At 38.4% G+C, this 15,755-nt stretch overlaps 1 protein-coding gene across 1 annotated transcript; it reads right to left on the bottom strand.

Moving 5' to 3' along the window:
- e4f1 (E4F transcription factor 1) lies at window positions 1–15,750 on the bottom strand. The gene is made up of 15 exons (XM_081379435.1): window positions 15,630–15,750; window positions 14,827–14,936; window positions 12,633–12,723; window positions 12,212–12,360; window positions 11,991–12,111; window positions 11,232–11,384; window positions 10,919–11,028; window positions 8,601–8,825; window positions 8,395–8,509; window positions 7,206–7,423; window positions 6,223–6,421; window positions 2,832–2,998; window positions 1,988–2,050; window positions 754–1,867; window positions 1–352 (listed from the first exon to the last, which is right to left on the bottom strand). Exons 1-14 carry the CDS (start codon window positions 15,721–15,723, stop codon window positions 1,517–1,519), a joined length of 2,166 nt encoding a protein of 721 aa, XP_081235561.1. The 5' UTR covers window positions 15,724–15,750; the 3' UTR covers window positions 1–352; window positions 754–1,516.
- Between the last annotated feature and the right edge of the window lie 5 nt (window positions 15,751–15,755).

A 15,755-nucleotide genomic window follows, 5' to 3' on the forward strand; every position in this document is an offset into this window, starting at 1 on the left:
ATGATGCAGCACAACTGTTTTTTATTTTGATCAAATAAATGCAGCCTTGGTGAGCATAAGAGACCTCTTTCAAAAACATATACAAATCTTACCGACCCAAACTTTTGAATGGTGGTGTACTAAGTTTGTAAAAATTTAGTTCACAATATTAGGACAGGACAGATGTATGTTTATAGCCGTTTATTGTCTCTTCCACAAGCATTGTGAATGTCTTCCACTGGTCAAACAGATAGTCCCATCCCAAACTCACGTCATTGCCAATGGTGCTGTGTCCAGCTGGTCAGACAAATAAAGCGATGTTTCGTAAGCATCACAGAGCCAGTCTTTGCTCACAGTTCTCTCTGCATCTGACCTGGAAAAGAAGAAAGTATTTTAACATTGAATAATGACACACTTTGCGACAGCTGCCATTGGGCATTCCTTATTCTTGAGCCCCGCCCTCTGCTGAATTAAAAGAGGTAACTTTCCTCCGCCGCCTTGCCTATAAGCAAGGACTAAAATAAAGCAGTTCAATGTGAATTAATATTGATTCTGGAATATTAAAAAAAAATCTATTTTAAAATAAAATATTAATAGGTGAATCGATTTTTCCCCAGCCCTAATGGACATCCATATAGTCCATCAGTTTGTTAAAAAAAATGAGCATGAGCATAAACATTCAAATATACCTTCAGCCACTTATTATACAAATTATTAAACATGTTAACATTACCACTGTGGTTTAAAAAAAGAAAGAAAAAGAAGCTTACTAACCTTGACTGGCCAAAACCATATCCAATTACAGAAAGGCACTGTCTCCATGTGCAGGTATTAAGTCAGAAAACCGAACGTTTATTGAAAACTCCTATTGAAAAAGAACATATTTAGACATATTTAGCTCTTTTCTGCTTTTAAACACTCCAGAAAGCCTTGTCCCATAGGCATTTTATAATGTTTTTAATCAACCGGGGGGTGAAATATTATGCCAGAGATGCTTTCAATAAAGCTTAACATGCTTCTTGTGCACAGAATATTCCTTTTACTGTGCAAATTGTGCATTATTAAACATGCAGAAATGAGAACTGATCAATGACTGAAAAAATACAAAGGTGCATAAAAAATATATTTCATATTTTGTACTTTCACTCCCTGCCAGCTGTTGTATTGGTGGAAAGATGTTATAATACACATTCATGATGAGTAGATGATAGTCATATATGATTACGTGCCATTCAGCAGGACAGAAATGTCGGTATGGCGGCATCACTGCAATGAATGCTGTACAATAAATCTTGGGTTGTAATATCCGTTATCAAATGAATAGAACAGAAACATGGTTTTACAGTCCATTGAAAATGCCCTAGTTCATTAGTAGAACCTGCAGCTCGAAAGTGATCCGTTTAAAACCCGAACACAAAGTTTTTGAATCCATCAGGCCTTCCACATGCAGTGCAAAACATGTGGAATAAAGCCTCACAGAGAACGGAAATGCAACGCCACCGCTGTTAAAATATATAAACTTAACGAAACCTGCATCTTAGACCACCACCACAGTCTGGATTTCCACTTCGTCAGGTGAAGCAATGACATACTGCTCCTCTTGCTCGGTTGGCTCAATGTTCTCGGCTGTTACCATTGTCACTGTGGTGTGGGGCGTCTCGATGGCGCCCTCTGTTGTCGCGGTGAGGAGGGTGCCATCGCTAATGGCATTTGCAAGTGTCATTGCCACCTGTTCGGTCAAACTCTCTGGTGTGGCGATTGTGATGGTGTCTCCGCAGTCCGAGATGCCGGGCGTTTCGTCGGCGGCCACGTTACGCACGATGATCTGGTGTCCTCCGTGTGATTGGCTCACGATTTGCTGCACCACCTTCATGATGTGACTGTCCATCTGAAGTCAGACACATTGAGCAATGTGGTTAACTCTATTTGGTTCATAAAGTCCTTTATTTTTTATTTTTACCTTGCTAATATTTGCTTTAAGTTGACATTGACAAAAGTGAAAAATGACCTGCTGCTGACTGTCTTGAATTATTGCCAGTTCCTCCCCTTGAGCTGCTTCCTCAACTGGTGCCTGCAGAAACATGAGACAAAATCTGTATTTCTAACAAAATCATAGTGCTTATATTGCAACAACTAATCTCTCAATGGATACGTTTTTAGATAAATATTTGGCCATCCATTTTATTGATTATAAAAATTAGCAGGTTAGCAGGTTTGAGGCCAGTATGATTTAAAAAAATTAAATAATAATAATAATAATAGTTTATTCAGCACAAATAATTTCTTTTTCAAATAAACGCTGTTCTTTTGAAGTGTCTATTCATCAAAAGAATACTTAAAAATAAAAATATGAAGCAGCACAACTGTTTTCAACATTGATAATAATAATAATAATAATAATAATAAATGTTTCTTGAGCATCAAACCATCATATTAGAATGATTTATAAATGATCATGTGACACTGAAGACTGGAGTAATGATGCTGAAAATTCAGCTTTGCCATCACAGAAATAAATTATATTTTAAAACATATTTAAATAGAAAACAGTTGTTTTAAATTGATATAATATTTCACAATATTACTGTTTTTTACCATATTTTTGATCAAACAAATGTAGTCTTAGAGAGAATAAGAGACTTCTTTCAAAAACATTTAAAAAATCTTACAGACTCCAAACTTCTGTTGTGTACATAATGGTGAAAATCGTATATATTGCCGGTATACATGTAATGACGTGAAAATATACGAAAACTAATTAAAATTAATACAAAAGACATCAAATTGGTTGGATTTTCATCAAAATCTCATATCACATAGCAAGCATACAGTAACACAAATGACGCATTTACCCCTATGATGTATTCCTGAGTGTCGGCCACTACTGAGGAGAACTCCACCAGCACAGCATGAGGGTCGTCTGATACGATAGTGGTGGAGACGTTCTCAGCCGTCACCTCCTGCTCATCAGAGCTCCCTGCGTGTTCAGAGTCCTTCTGCTGCGCAGCGAAACAGCCTCCTGACCACACGCACACAAACATACAGTCATCACCTTCACATGACAACTGTAAAGGGCCTTTCACACCAAGAATGATAACACTCTGTTTATTATAAGCACACGCTTATAATCGCTTATTTCATCTGGTTCTTTAAATGCTCTTTAAAGCAGGATGGGCTCTGATTGGCTGTCATTGTTTTGATCATTTATCAGCTGTAAAAACTAATTTTAAAACGATATCTTTAGTTATTATCCTTGGTGTGAATGGGTCTTAATGATGTCTATAAATAGCTTAAACGAGTCTCTCAAGTGTCCTAACGTTTTAGAGAAAAATTCGAGCTTTTTTTCATCTCATCAGCCTCTGATAAGTCTTAAAGGTGCCTTGTGTAATGTCCGCCAAAAAATCAATTCATACTCCACATTCCATACCAGATGGGGGCAGTATACCTCCAGAAAGGGAGTTGGTCTACTCTAGAGTAACAACCGAGAAACGGCATAGTCTCTATGCTCCGCCCCTACCTTCACAACGACCCTAGAGCCATAGCCGAAGCCGAGCCAACTCCTAATAGAGGACGTTTTGACTCCAGAGGAACGTTGGTTGATGTCAAGTGATTTTGAAATATGACATCTTCAAGCTACTCCCCTTCACCTTTACCAGTGAATATGTTCATATTCGTTTTGTTCATATTACATTTTTATTGTTAGTTTGAATTACATTAATTTGACAGACAGCATTCGCTGATGTTGACCAAGCTAGCGCCAACGTAACCAGAGCTGCCAACTCTCACGCATTCACCGTGATAACTATGTTATAACTTCCCGAAAAGACTACACAAACATATAAAACCAACTTCTAGCGAAATACTAACAGCATCTTACTTACCAATCCAAAATAAATGTTGCAAGTTCGGAGTCGAATCTCATTTCTTTCACGTCCATTAGTTGTCTCCAGCGATGGAAAGCAGTGCCAATGTTTACTCTGGTTCTGTTCCTTTTTTTTTTTTTATCAGATTTTTATTTGCATGGCTAACGTTACCACAAAACTGAGTAGCCTAACAGACGCGGCTACAACAGTATAGGCCTATCTGCCACGCAATTTCGTCTAGCCTACATCTGACAATTTTGGGTTCAAACACGCCCTGCACACCACACATAAGTTACTGAACAGTGTTAAATTTGAAAAATACTGTTCGACAGAACTGCTTTGTTACCACAGAACTGCGTGCTTCCTCGGTGATGAAGTTCCACATTTGCGGCTATCCAACACGAAAATGCATGCAGCAAAGCCTTTCACAATATTGTTTTCTTCAGATAACTCCAAATTTCTCCCACACACTGGACTTGACTTTTGATGACGTGTTGTCGACAACTTTACAATCTCCACTAGCTATTCTTTTCTTCAACTCCTCAGCATCCATCTCGACGACTGCAAGCAGGTCGTGCGCGCGGTTATGAGGAATTTTTAAAAGTGAAAGTAGTAGCCTAGGTAACGTTATAGATCCTGGTGGGCGTGGCGCGTGGGCACAAATAAACTGATGTGGATTTTAAATTATTTTATCAACTTGAAATACAGGAATATTTTTGGAGATGTGTTCCTAAAAATATGCATATAGTTTTACGTTTGCACGTGAACGTTTTAAACCCGTGTTTAGACCCGTGTTTCCCCGTGTCCGACCTGACCGCACCCGTATCCGACACAGTTGGATATTTTTCACCCGTTTGAGCAAAATTTGCGGGTCACCCGTGCAGGAATCTACTTTCCACACGATTGACATCAAGTTCAAGTACACCCACAAGCCGTGCGAGTTATTCGTGTATTGCAGTTTGGCTGGTGGTTATGTTGCCGCCCCGCATACCGCCTCCCATGGCCGAAACTGGTATTATGACACCTGTCGGGCCGTGGCTAGTAATTTAGCATGCTAATTCAGGTTGATATCTCTGCAGCACTATAACTTGTCATTTTTTTAATGACATCATCGCCCTTATTTCTTCTCATTCTTTTGATGCGTGTAGCTCATTTTTTGGATATTTTTACCTCAATTCTTACACATGGCACCTTTAAAGGCACAGTAAGCGCTTTCTGACAAAAACTGTTGATATTTGTAATCAACCCAAACAAACACGCCCCTCCCTTCATTGTTCCGTCCCCAAAATGCTCGAACACACAATGCAAGAGTGGATGTCTCTTTATCATAGCTGTAGCGAAATGGAAGAACAAAAAATTAACACTCAGTACACAAGAGTAAATACAAGCAAGAGGTGATTGTTTGTCACCAGCAGCACAGCAGCTCTAGAAACAATGACACTCAAAACTGTCCTGTTACTAACATTACAAGAGCTAAAATTACAACAGCAGCATATCCTGTGAAACATAGCAAAAACAATGTTAGTCACGAATGAAGCAGAAACAACTCAACCTCTGAGTCTGTTTTCAGCCTTCCTGCTTCAGTCTTTCAAGCGCTGGAAAGCTTTTCTAATATTAACGCGGGTCCTAAAGCTCTTGTCTGATCATAACCCTTTGCCACTGATATTCCTCTGACCTGTTCTCTTTTGTAATGTCTCTCAGCCATCTTTCTTTCTACAGTCTTTCTTCAAATCTCCCTCTTGCTCACTCTCTCTCCTCCCCCACCATGAGTGAACACGCCCCCTACTGCTGATTGGCTCACTCTCCTCCCCCATCATGAGTGAACACGCCCTCTACTGCTGATTGGCTCATTCTCCTCCCCAATCATGAGTAGACACGCCCCCTACTGCTGATTGGCTCACTCTCCTCCCCCATCATGAGTGGGCACGCCTCGTACTGCTGATTAGCTCTCTCTCTCCTCCCCCATCATGAGTGGACACGCCCCCTACTGCTGATTGACTACAAGTGTGTTGTGCTGCATGGTCCAATCCACTTTCAACAGCGTTTCTCAGAAATCACTTACTGCACCTTTAACAAAATACTCAAATGGCTCAAAAGGGTTTGAAATCCATATCCATATCAGACACGTCATTTCAAGACATGAGTTTAAAAAAAAAAGAGAGTTTAATTCAATACAAAATAGCAATATAAACACTTATCCATATAGACAATCTGCCCCTTAGAAATATTTATAGATTTTCTAGCTTATATTTAGGACTTTTAATATGCCAGAAAACATGTTATATTTATGCTGACTAGTTGTCGTGGAACATTCACTTCAGTATTAGTGTTTTAATTCATTTGAATGGTTAACTAATATCAATTCTACATATTTACAAACCTTTAGCTCGCAGGTGGCGGTTCAGCGTTCCATGTTCAGCAAAGCCCCGCCCACATTTCGAGCACTTGAAGGGTTTTTCTCCCGTATGATGTCGGATGTGACGGACTAAAGCGCTTTTTTCCCGGAAGCCACGGGAGCAGTGCGTACACACGTAAGGCTTTTCGTCTGCATGAGTGCGATGGTGGACCTGCAGGGCATTCTGGAACACACAACGGATATGAGTCGGCATGAAACCGAAGTTGTGATAGTCTTTTCTTCAGAACTTAAATTTGTCCAACAGGAATTTATTGGATGCTTGTTTTTTGCTATTTCTGTGATCTCATGTGAGTGACAGGTTATCCTGCCACAGTGCCAGTAAATCATTCATAATAAATACTGCAATATTGCATAAATAAAAAAGAATGATTCATTTAAATTTTCATGATGACTTTACGGATGACACTAACTATGTTTCCATCCACCTATTTTTATGTGCATTTTTGGATATAGCATAAAAACACTGGATGGAAATTCCAAGATTGGAGGCAGATATATTTTTTATCCGATAAGACATGAACATAAACTAAGATAGAAACACATTTACAGAATAAATCCCTCTCTATGCACAACAGAAAACTCATGTGACCATGCCTCAACAGTGGATGTGATTGGTTAACTGGACTTAGCAAACACCAGCATTCGAACACAGAGTAACATGTCAGCGTTTACTGTGTACTAAAATGTAATAATTTTATGATGTACTAAAAATGAGCCACAGTCTCTTCCCCGATTGCAGCAACTTCCATTTTTATTACAGATATTTTGCGCCAATTTCCCAGGAAGTGACAATTATTTTCTCTTGAACACGAAATGGAAACGCTGCTTTAATCGCAAATTTTTTATGCAACATCCTAATTTTGCACAAGTTAAACTCTGGATGGAAACATATCTACTGTATAAACCCAAGGATTGTTTTTGCATATTGTTCTTCTGTGGTGTCTCACCTTGGTCTTGTAACTCTTGTCACAGAAGCTGCAATGGTACGGCCTGTCGTCCGAATGAGCTCTCATGTGTTCCCGCACGTGTCCGATGGCTTTAAACTGTTTGCCGCACTCTCCGCATTTGTACCGCCGCTCGCTGACGTGCGTCTCCATGTGTTTCTTCAGCACGTAGCCTGTCAGGAACTCCTTCTGACATGTTAAGCACTTAAAAGGCTTATAACCTGTGGAGGGAAAAATACACCTTTGAAAAAGTTTTCATAATTAAAATTAGCCCATGATTTACTCACCCCCAAGCCATCCTAGGTGAATATAACTTTCTTCTTTCAGACAAATACAATCAGGGTTATATAAAAAAAAATGTTCTGGCTCTTCCAAGCTTTATAATGGGAGTGAATGGCTGGAGAAAATTTGAAGCCCAAAAAAGTGCATCCATCCATCATTAAAGTAATCCATATGGCTCCGGGGGGTTAATTAAGGCCTTCTGAAGTGAAGCCATGCGTTTGTGTAAGGAAAATACCCATATTTAAAACTTTATAAACTATAATCACTAGCTTCCGACAGACGGCCGTACGCATCAATTTACGGTGGAAGAGTGACCCCTGACCCGATGCACAACGAATTAGCAAAAACACTGGTCGCGAATTAGCAATTCACACCCATTATAAAGCATGGATTAGCCAGGACATTTTTTAATATAACTCCGGTTGTATTCGTCTGAAAGAAGAATGTCATATACACCTAGGATGGCTTGAGGGTGAGTAAATCATGGGCTAATTTTCATTTTTGGGTGAACTAACTCTTTAAGTGTCTTTAACTACTATGCACTAAGGTTTAGATTAATCAATTGATATAATGCACAAATTGTGCAGATTCATGTATTTACATTGTACTCATATTTATAAAACACCTGCATGTAATTACATCTGAGATTAATTTCTGTAATTACATACATAATTACAATGTAGAGCCTTTCCTTACTTCATAACCCACCCTTAAACCCCACCAAACATGTCCCTAACCTTACCTGTATCCCACCTCAATGGCAGTAAAAGTGTTTGGCAAAAGAAAATGTAAACATAGTAGTTAAAGACACCTAATATAAAGTGTGACTCATAATTATATGATTAATACATTTAACATTTAATAAGTAGGTTTGTGGGAAATTAATAAAATGCTTTTAAATGGGGCCTACCAACATGCCCTTTGACATGGACCCTCAGGTAGGCCAATGTCTTGAACATGCGCTCACAGTGAGGACATTTGTATAACTTTGACTCAACAGGTTCTCCTTCCTTCACAGGTGAATCCTACCATGGATAAAAAGAGTTTGAAGTCTCATTTGTGTTGCTCTGCAATTTTATTGTAATAAAACGTGCCACCACGACCTTATAAACTCACCTGCGCCTCTTCAGACACGGTCTCAACACACTCTTCTGTCACCTGGATGTCAGTGAGTCTGGTCTCGGCCTCAGGAGACTGCAGGATGGCTTTAGGTGATCGGGCCTCTGCCTGCTCAGCTGCCTCTGTGGCTTCGGTCTCCAGCGCGATGCCAGAGTTGATGATGGCCTGGCAGATTAGATTGTCGGCTTCAACCACAGACGCAGTTTGAGGCTGAGACACCACCTGTTACGGACAGAGCAGAGAACGGCCTTAAAAAGCAACTACTTCTGAATATACACTACCATTCAAAAGTTTGGGGTCAATAAGAGTTTTTAATGTTTTTGAAAAAAAGAACTTGTGCTCACCAAGGTTGCATTTTTTTTAAATTAAAAATACAGTAAAAACAGTAATATTGTGGGATATTATTACAATTTTAAATAACTGTTTTCTATGTTAATCTGTTTTAAATAGTAATTTATTCCTGTGATATCAAAGCTGAATTTTCAGCATCATGAATCCAGTCTTCAGTGTCACATGATTATTCAGAAATGCGTCCCATGATTCTTTGATGAATAGAAAGTATTTAGTAGTAGTAGAAACAGCATTTATTTGAAAACATTTTTTGTAACATTAAAAAATGTCTTTACTGTCACTTTTGATCTATTTAATGTGTCCTTGCTGAATAAAAGTAATATTTTTTTACTGAACCACCCCTTTATACACGTGAATCTCATTTTTTTTTAGGATAAATACAAACATCGTAATTTTTTTAGTGAGTTCCTTCTTTGAAAAATTATGTTTTTTTCTTTGTTAAACCTATAAAGCAAATAAAAGTATTTTAGGTTTTAGTTTAAAAACAAATCATTGCAATAATGTCCATTTTAATGATATAACACTACAATAAGGTTCACTTTGTTAATATGCATTAAATACTGTTAACATTAGTTAATGATTTAGGCATCATTAACTAACAATAAAATATAATTATTTTATAATTTATAAATATACTATTGTTCTTTGATTATTTATATTTGTTCATAATACATTCATTTAAAATGTTAAACATGCGTATGTAGAAATTAACATTAACCTAGATTAAAAATACGATAAATGTATTTCTTATTGTTAGTTTGTGAAATCTAACGCATTAAGTAATGTTGTCAAATTGTCTAATGTTCAGCTATTATAGTAAATTTTCCATGTAAAGAAAACTTAATTGTTGAAACAATGGATAATGAAATGTAAAAATATTATAATTATAAATATTAAATAATCAATGTAAAAAATATATATATAAAACAAATATATAAATTCACATCATATGAAACATTAAAATGATCAATATATGTTTAAAAATGGCAAGAGGAAATCCAACCAAGCAAACAGACAACCAAGCAAAATCTTTAAAGGGATAGTTCACTTTGAAAATAATTTTGGTATGTTTTAGCTTACCTCAAGGGCATCCAAGATGTAGGTGTCTTTTTTTCCGCAGTAGTTTCAATTTGGATATTTTTAGGTCAAACCGTTCTTGTCTGTCAGTCATATAATGCAGGTCTATGGTCACTGTATCAAAACACAAGCACAGAGTCCAAATTAAAACAATTCCCCATCGTCCAAATTAAACAATTCCCCATCATAAGTACACATTGATGGCCTAAGACACGAAACGAGCGGTTTGTGTGAGAAAATGAACAGTATTTATATCGTTTTTACCTCTTGTAACACAGCCACGTCCATATGATCTGACGGCGCGGCGGGTATAGATATATACATAGATGTCGCCTTGGCTACGGTTTCGTTCCAATGAACTGCAGTAGCCAAGGCGACATCTATGAATATATCTATACCCGCCCGCGCCGTCAGATCATTTAGACGTGTGCTGTTTTCAAGAGATAACAACGATATAAATACTGTTCGTTTTCTCACACAAACCGCTCGTTTCGTGTCTTAGGCCATCAATGTGTACTTACGATGGGGAATTGTTTAATTTGGACGATGGGGAATTGTTTTAATTTGGACTCTGTGCTTGTGTTTTGAGACAGTGACCATCGACCTGCATTATATGACTGACAGACAAGAACAGTTTGACCTAAAAATATCAAAATTGAAACTACTGCGGAAACAAAGACACCTACATCTTGGATGCCCTTGAGGTAAGCTAAAACATATCAAAAATTAATTTCAAAGTGAACTATCCCTTTAAGGTGGACAAACCTTGTCATATGCTTAAATATAAAAACAATTGCAGCCCCCCAATAAGCAAAATGTTTTTGTTTCAATTAGTGCAATTCAACATGCTGTTTTTGCATAATATACTTTGTCTGTTAGTCTCAGACCTGTTGCACTTGTCCTAGCACCTCGATCTGGATGATCTCCTGGCCAGCTTCCACCACTCTCACAACAGGAATTTGCTCCTTCTCAGCTTCAGGATGTGACGGCTGAACTTCTAGAACGATACCCAACAGTGGCAGAATCAGAAAACCTCCATTTTACAACAGTTGTCACATTAAAAACAAAACACTACTGTGACACGAACAAATCAGCTAAAAATGTTGGCCAACAAAAACCATGTCCTACGGATATTTTCAAACGACACCCTTCTATCACTGAAAAGGTCGCTATTAAAAGCCATTGTGAGATATGGATTACCTTTCTGAACTCCATCTTTGCTGACGAGTATCTCTTTACACTGACTGTAGCGAATCTTCTCAGTGCAAGGCGTGAGAGACTTCAGGTGTCTGGTGAGAGCTCCGGACTCTCTGAACGCAAGTCCACACTGATTGCAGCGGTACGGACGCTCATCTGCAGAAGAAAATTACATCATGATTTGATTCCTCAAAAGACAACCTTGAAAACTTAAAGGAAACCTATTATACGTTATATTTTCAACTCTCTTTAGTGTGAAATGTCGCTGTTTGAGCATGAAAAAGGTCTATAAAGTTACTCCAAAGTCATATTCTCCATATCAGTGCGTGCTGTTTCTGAACTCCCTGAAACGCCTCTATTGTAGTCCTGAGTTTTCTTCCATCAGTGTCCCTCATTTTAAATAATTCCTGCCCAAGGCATATGCAAATTAAAGGGGCGGGGCCTGACTGAGTTAGTTAGTAGCGTTGAAACTCGCGGTTATGATAAGGGGCGTGACATTTCCCAAACACGCTCAAAGCGGTTGACCAATCACAACACACTGATCCAGCCGACCAATCAGAGCGCATTGTGCTTTTCAGAAGGAGGAGCTTCATAGAGACAGGAACTAAACAGAGCGTTACTGACAGACTGGGAAGAGAGGTGCTGCAAAATTCAAGAATGAAAACCTATTCTAGTAGACCACAAAAACAAAATCAAGACTTTATAAATTTGATATAACTTTCACTACCTAGTATAGTCCAATATAATGGACTATAGATTTACCTGTGTGTCGACGCTTGTGTCGGATCAACGAACCCTTGGTCCTAAACGCAGTCTCACATATTTCACACTTAAAATCCTTCTGATCGGTGTGCGTGAACATGTGGGTTCTCAGAATATTTGTCTAAGGGACATAGAAATGGATCAAGTGAGTTTCAGTTGCATATTCACAAATATGACACATAGCAGTATTTAAATGCATAAAAAGTGATCAAATATTGTACCGTTTTAAAGGTCTTATCACATATCTCACAGATGTATCGTCCCTCTGTGTTTAACTTCCAAACCACTTTTGCAGGACTGGGACTGTCATCCTCGCTTGCAGAGCATCTTCTCTTTTTTCCTCCAGCTGCCGCCTTTTTATCCGTCTTGTCTAAAAGGACAAAGCAACTTCATTTAGTACCCAAAACAAAGACAGGTGGACTGGTAAATTACGTTAAATTCACCCCCAAATGATCCCATTGTAATCATACTGTATATAACTATGGAGAGCAGATGTCTTGTTTGGCTTTGGACGACCCTGTATTTAAGACAAATTCAAATAAGTTGGGACATCATGAAAAGGTCCTGTCCCATTAAAATTGGGCTTCTGGTCCCCCCATGACAATGATATTTTAATGACTTTAATAAGAAAAAGTGCAGTACCTGCACTGGACGTTCCCGCTTCATCAGATGAACAGTCATTTTCACTTATTTTCACCTCAATGGAAGCGCCTTCATTCGGGACAACATTTGTCTGAGGGAGGAGACAGACAGATATTTCCTACAGTGACCTCAAGGTACATTTTTACATTTACAGATTCTTAAGTCTTGGATTACTTTTCAAAATATAGGGTCAGTAAGATTTTTTAAAAATGTTTTAGAAAGAAGTCTCTTCTGCTCACCAAGGCTGCATTTATTTGACCAAAAACAAAGTAAAAACTGGAATATTGTGAAACATTATTAAAATTTAAAATAACTGTTTTCTATTTAAATACTTTTTCAAATTTATTTTATGGCAAAGCTGAATTTTCAGCATCATTACTCCAGTCTTCACGTGATCCTTCAGAAATCATTCTTATATGATGATTTGATGCTCAAGCAACATTTCTGAAGACAGTTGTGCTGCTTAAAGTGACTTAAAGTGCATTTTAGGTTCATCGCGTTTAGGTTTACATGCATCCACAATATGAATTGTCTCACAGTGTCTGAAACAGTTTGATAAAGGATTCTGTCTCTCTAAACCCCTCTGTCCCGAGAGCTACTCTGCTCTGATTGGTCAGATCTGTTGCACAGTCTGTTGTGATTGGTCAACGCTGCACCGATTGGTCAGATGGCCCGGTCTGTTGTGATTGGTCTACTCTGCTCTGATTGGTCAGATGACCCAGTCTGTTGGTCTACTCTGCTCTGATTGGTCAGATGACCCAGTCTGTCGTGATTGGTCTACTCTGCTCTGATTGGTCAGATCTTTTGCACAGTCTGTTGTGATTGGTCAGATGACCCAGTCTGTCGTGATTGGTCTACTCTGCTCTGATTGGTCAGATCTTTTGCACAGTCTGTTGTGATTGGTCTACTCTGCTCTGATTGGTCAGATGACCCAGTCTGTTGTGATTGGTCTACTCTGCTCTGATTGGTCAGATGACCCAGTCTGTTGTGATTGGTCTACTCTGCTCTGATTGGTCAGATGACCCAGTCTGTTGTGATTGGTCTACTCTGCTCTGATTGGTCAGATGACCCAGTCTGTTGGTCTACTCTGCTCTGATTGGTCAGATGACCCAGTCTGTCGTGATTGGTCTACTCTGCTCTGATTGGTCAGATCTTTTGCACAGTCTGTTGTGATTGGTCTACTCTGCTCTGATTGGTCAGATGACCCAGTCTGTCGTGATTGGTCTACTCTGCTCTGATTGGTCAGATCTTTTGCACAGTCTGTTGTGATTGGTCTACTCTGCTCTGATTGGTCAGATGACCCAGTCTGTTGTGATTGGTCTACTCTGCTCTGATTGGTCAGATGACCCAGTCTGTTGTGATTGGTCTACTCTGCTCTGATTGGTCAGATGACCCAGTCTGTCGTGATTGGTCTACTCTGCTCTGATTGGTCAGATCTTTTGCACAGTCTGTTGTGATTGGTCTACTCTGCTCTGATTGGTCAGATGACCCAGTCTGTTGTGATTGGTCTACTCTGCTCTGATTGGTCAGATGACCCAGTCTGTTGTGATTGGTCTACTCTGCTCTGATTGGTCAGATGACCCAGTCTGTTTTGATTGATCTACTCTGCTCTGATTGGTCAGATCTGTTTCCCAGTCTGTTGTGATTGGTCTACTCTGCACTGCTTAAGGTAATATCTGGAAAAGCATAATAGGGGCACTTTAATATTTTTGTAAGATCCGTAATACATTTATAAGGATTCTTTGAAGAATAGAAAATTTAAAAGAACAGCATTTATTTGAAATAGAAATCTTTGTGACATTATGTCTTTAGTGTCACTTTGAACAAATATGTCCGCTGAAGAGTAAAAGTAGTATTTTTTTCTTCAAAAATAAAATCTAACTGATCCCAAACTTTGAACATGTATGTGTATCAATGTGAATACAAACATTTATTTTAGGTGAAATGTTTTTAAAGTAAAAGATAATAACATGGCATGTTTGGCTGTACAGTTTACTTCGCATGCATTGAATGTACAGTATGTTGATGAATAAAAGTCACAAAAGCTTCCCAGAAATTACTACTCATTTTGCTGGTTTATATGGTTAATCTCAGGGAGATTTCCCCCAACAAGAAATATGTACAGTAAAGTCACTCTGGATGTGAAAGTATCCGCTCAGTAAGGACTAAGGAATGATAACAATAACACACAGACCTGATGGTCTTGCAGAGGACGCTTGCAGTTCCTGTTGAGTTTATGTTGGATGAAAGCATCCAGAGCAGAAAACTCCTCCAGACATCTGCCACATTTATGAATATCCTCATCTGACAGGGAACACAAACATACTGACCTAACTTCAGTTTGACAGATCATGCACATTGTGAAATTATCTGTGCAAAGATAAACTAATAATGAAATAAACAATTATTCACTGATGTGAAATAAATCACATTTTCACACAGCTGTGGCATAATTTTTTTTGCATCTAAAAAAGTTATTATATGCAAAATAAATACATTATAAGATATAACGTTACATTAAATAGTAAATAATTAAATATAATTTATCAATTGTGCATTTATGACAGAAAATGCTAGCAAGAAAGACAAAGCAATTTTATTCCATGAATACTTCAAATGTAATTTCCATCACAGAATGCAATTCAACAAAATGCATAATTTAATGTGCAACTGACTTTGTTGTGGAAATGGCCATTGTGTTTTTTTTTAAGAGTGTTGATTTTCTTCAATACAAAAATCAACATGATCATAAGTGTCTGCTGCCTTGCAGTTTTAATGTCAGTCTTTACTGTTGCAGCAAGAACATGGATGAGCTGTTAGATCTTCTTCATCCAATACAGTACGATGCTAAGCAGCATTAGCAGCCTAAACATGCTGCTCAAATATAACATTGCCGCTAATGGAGACTTTGCTAGCTTGACTGAACCACCCAAAGTCAGGCCCACACATTTAATCGCGTTTTTACTATGTGATTGTGTCCCGTAACACTGGCTCTACCTTCGTCTCCAAGAGTGGTTTGGATGGTGATGATGTTGCTATGCTCCGTTTGGTCGGTAACTGTTGCTGCCGTATTATTATTTTCTTCAGTCATGTCGTTCCAGACCTCCGTCTCTGTCGCAACGC

The sequence above is a fragment of the Scardinius erythrophthalmus genome (assembly GCF_964197995.2).
Source record: "Scardinius erythrophthalmus genome assembly, chromosome: 1".
Taxonomy (NCBI): Eukaryota; Metazoa; Chordata; class Actinopteri; order Cypriniformes; family Leuciscidae; genus Scardinius; species Scardinius erythrophthalmus.

Bases quoted from the DNA above. Each gene is read 5' to 3' on its own strand.
- e4f1 (XM_081379435.1), bottom strand. From the start codon at position 15,723: ATGACTGAAGAAAATAATAATACGGCAGCAACAGTTACCGACCAAACG. The intron at 11,385-11,990 runs GTAAATCTATAG...TTTCTTCTGCAG, and splicing joins ACACAAGCGTCGACACACAG to ATGAGCGTCCGTACCGCTGC. The intron at 11,029-11,231 runs GTAATCCATATC...GTATCGTTCTAG, and splicing joins CAAAGATGGAGTTCAGAAAG to AAGTTCAGCCGTCACATCCT.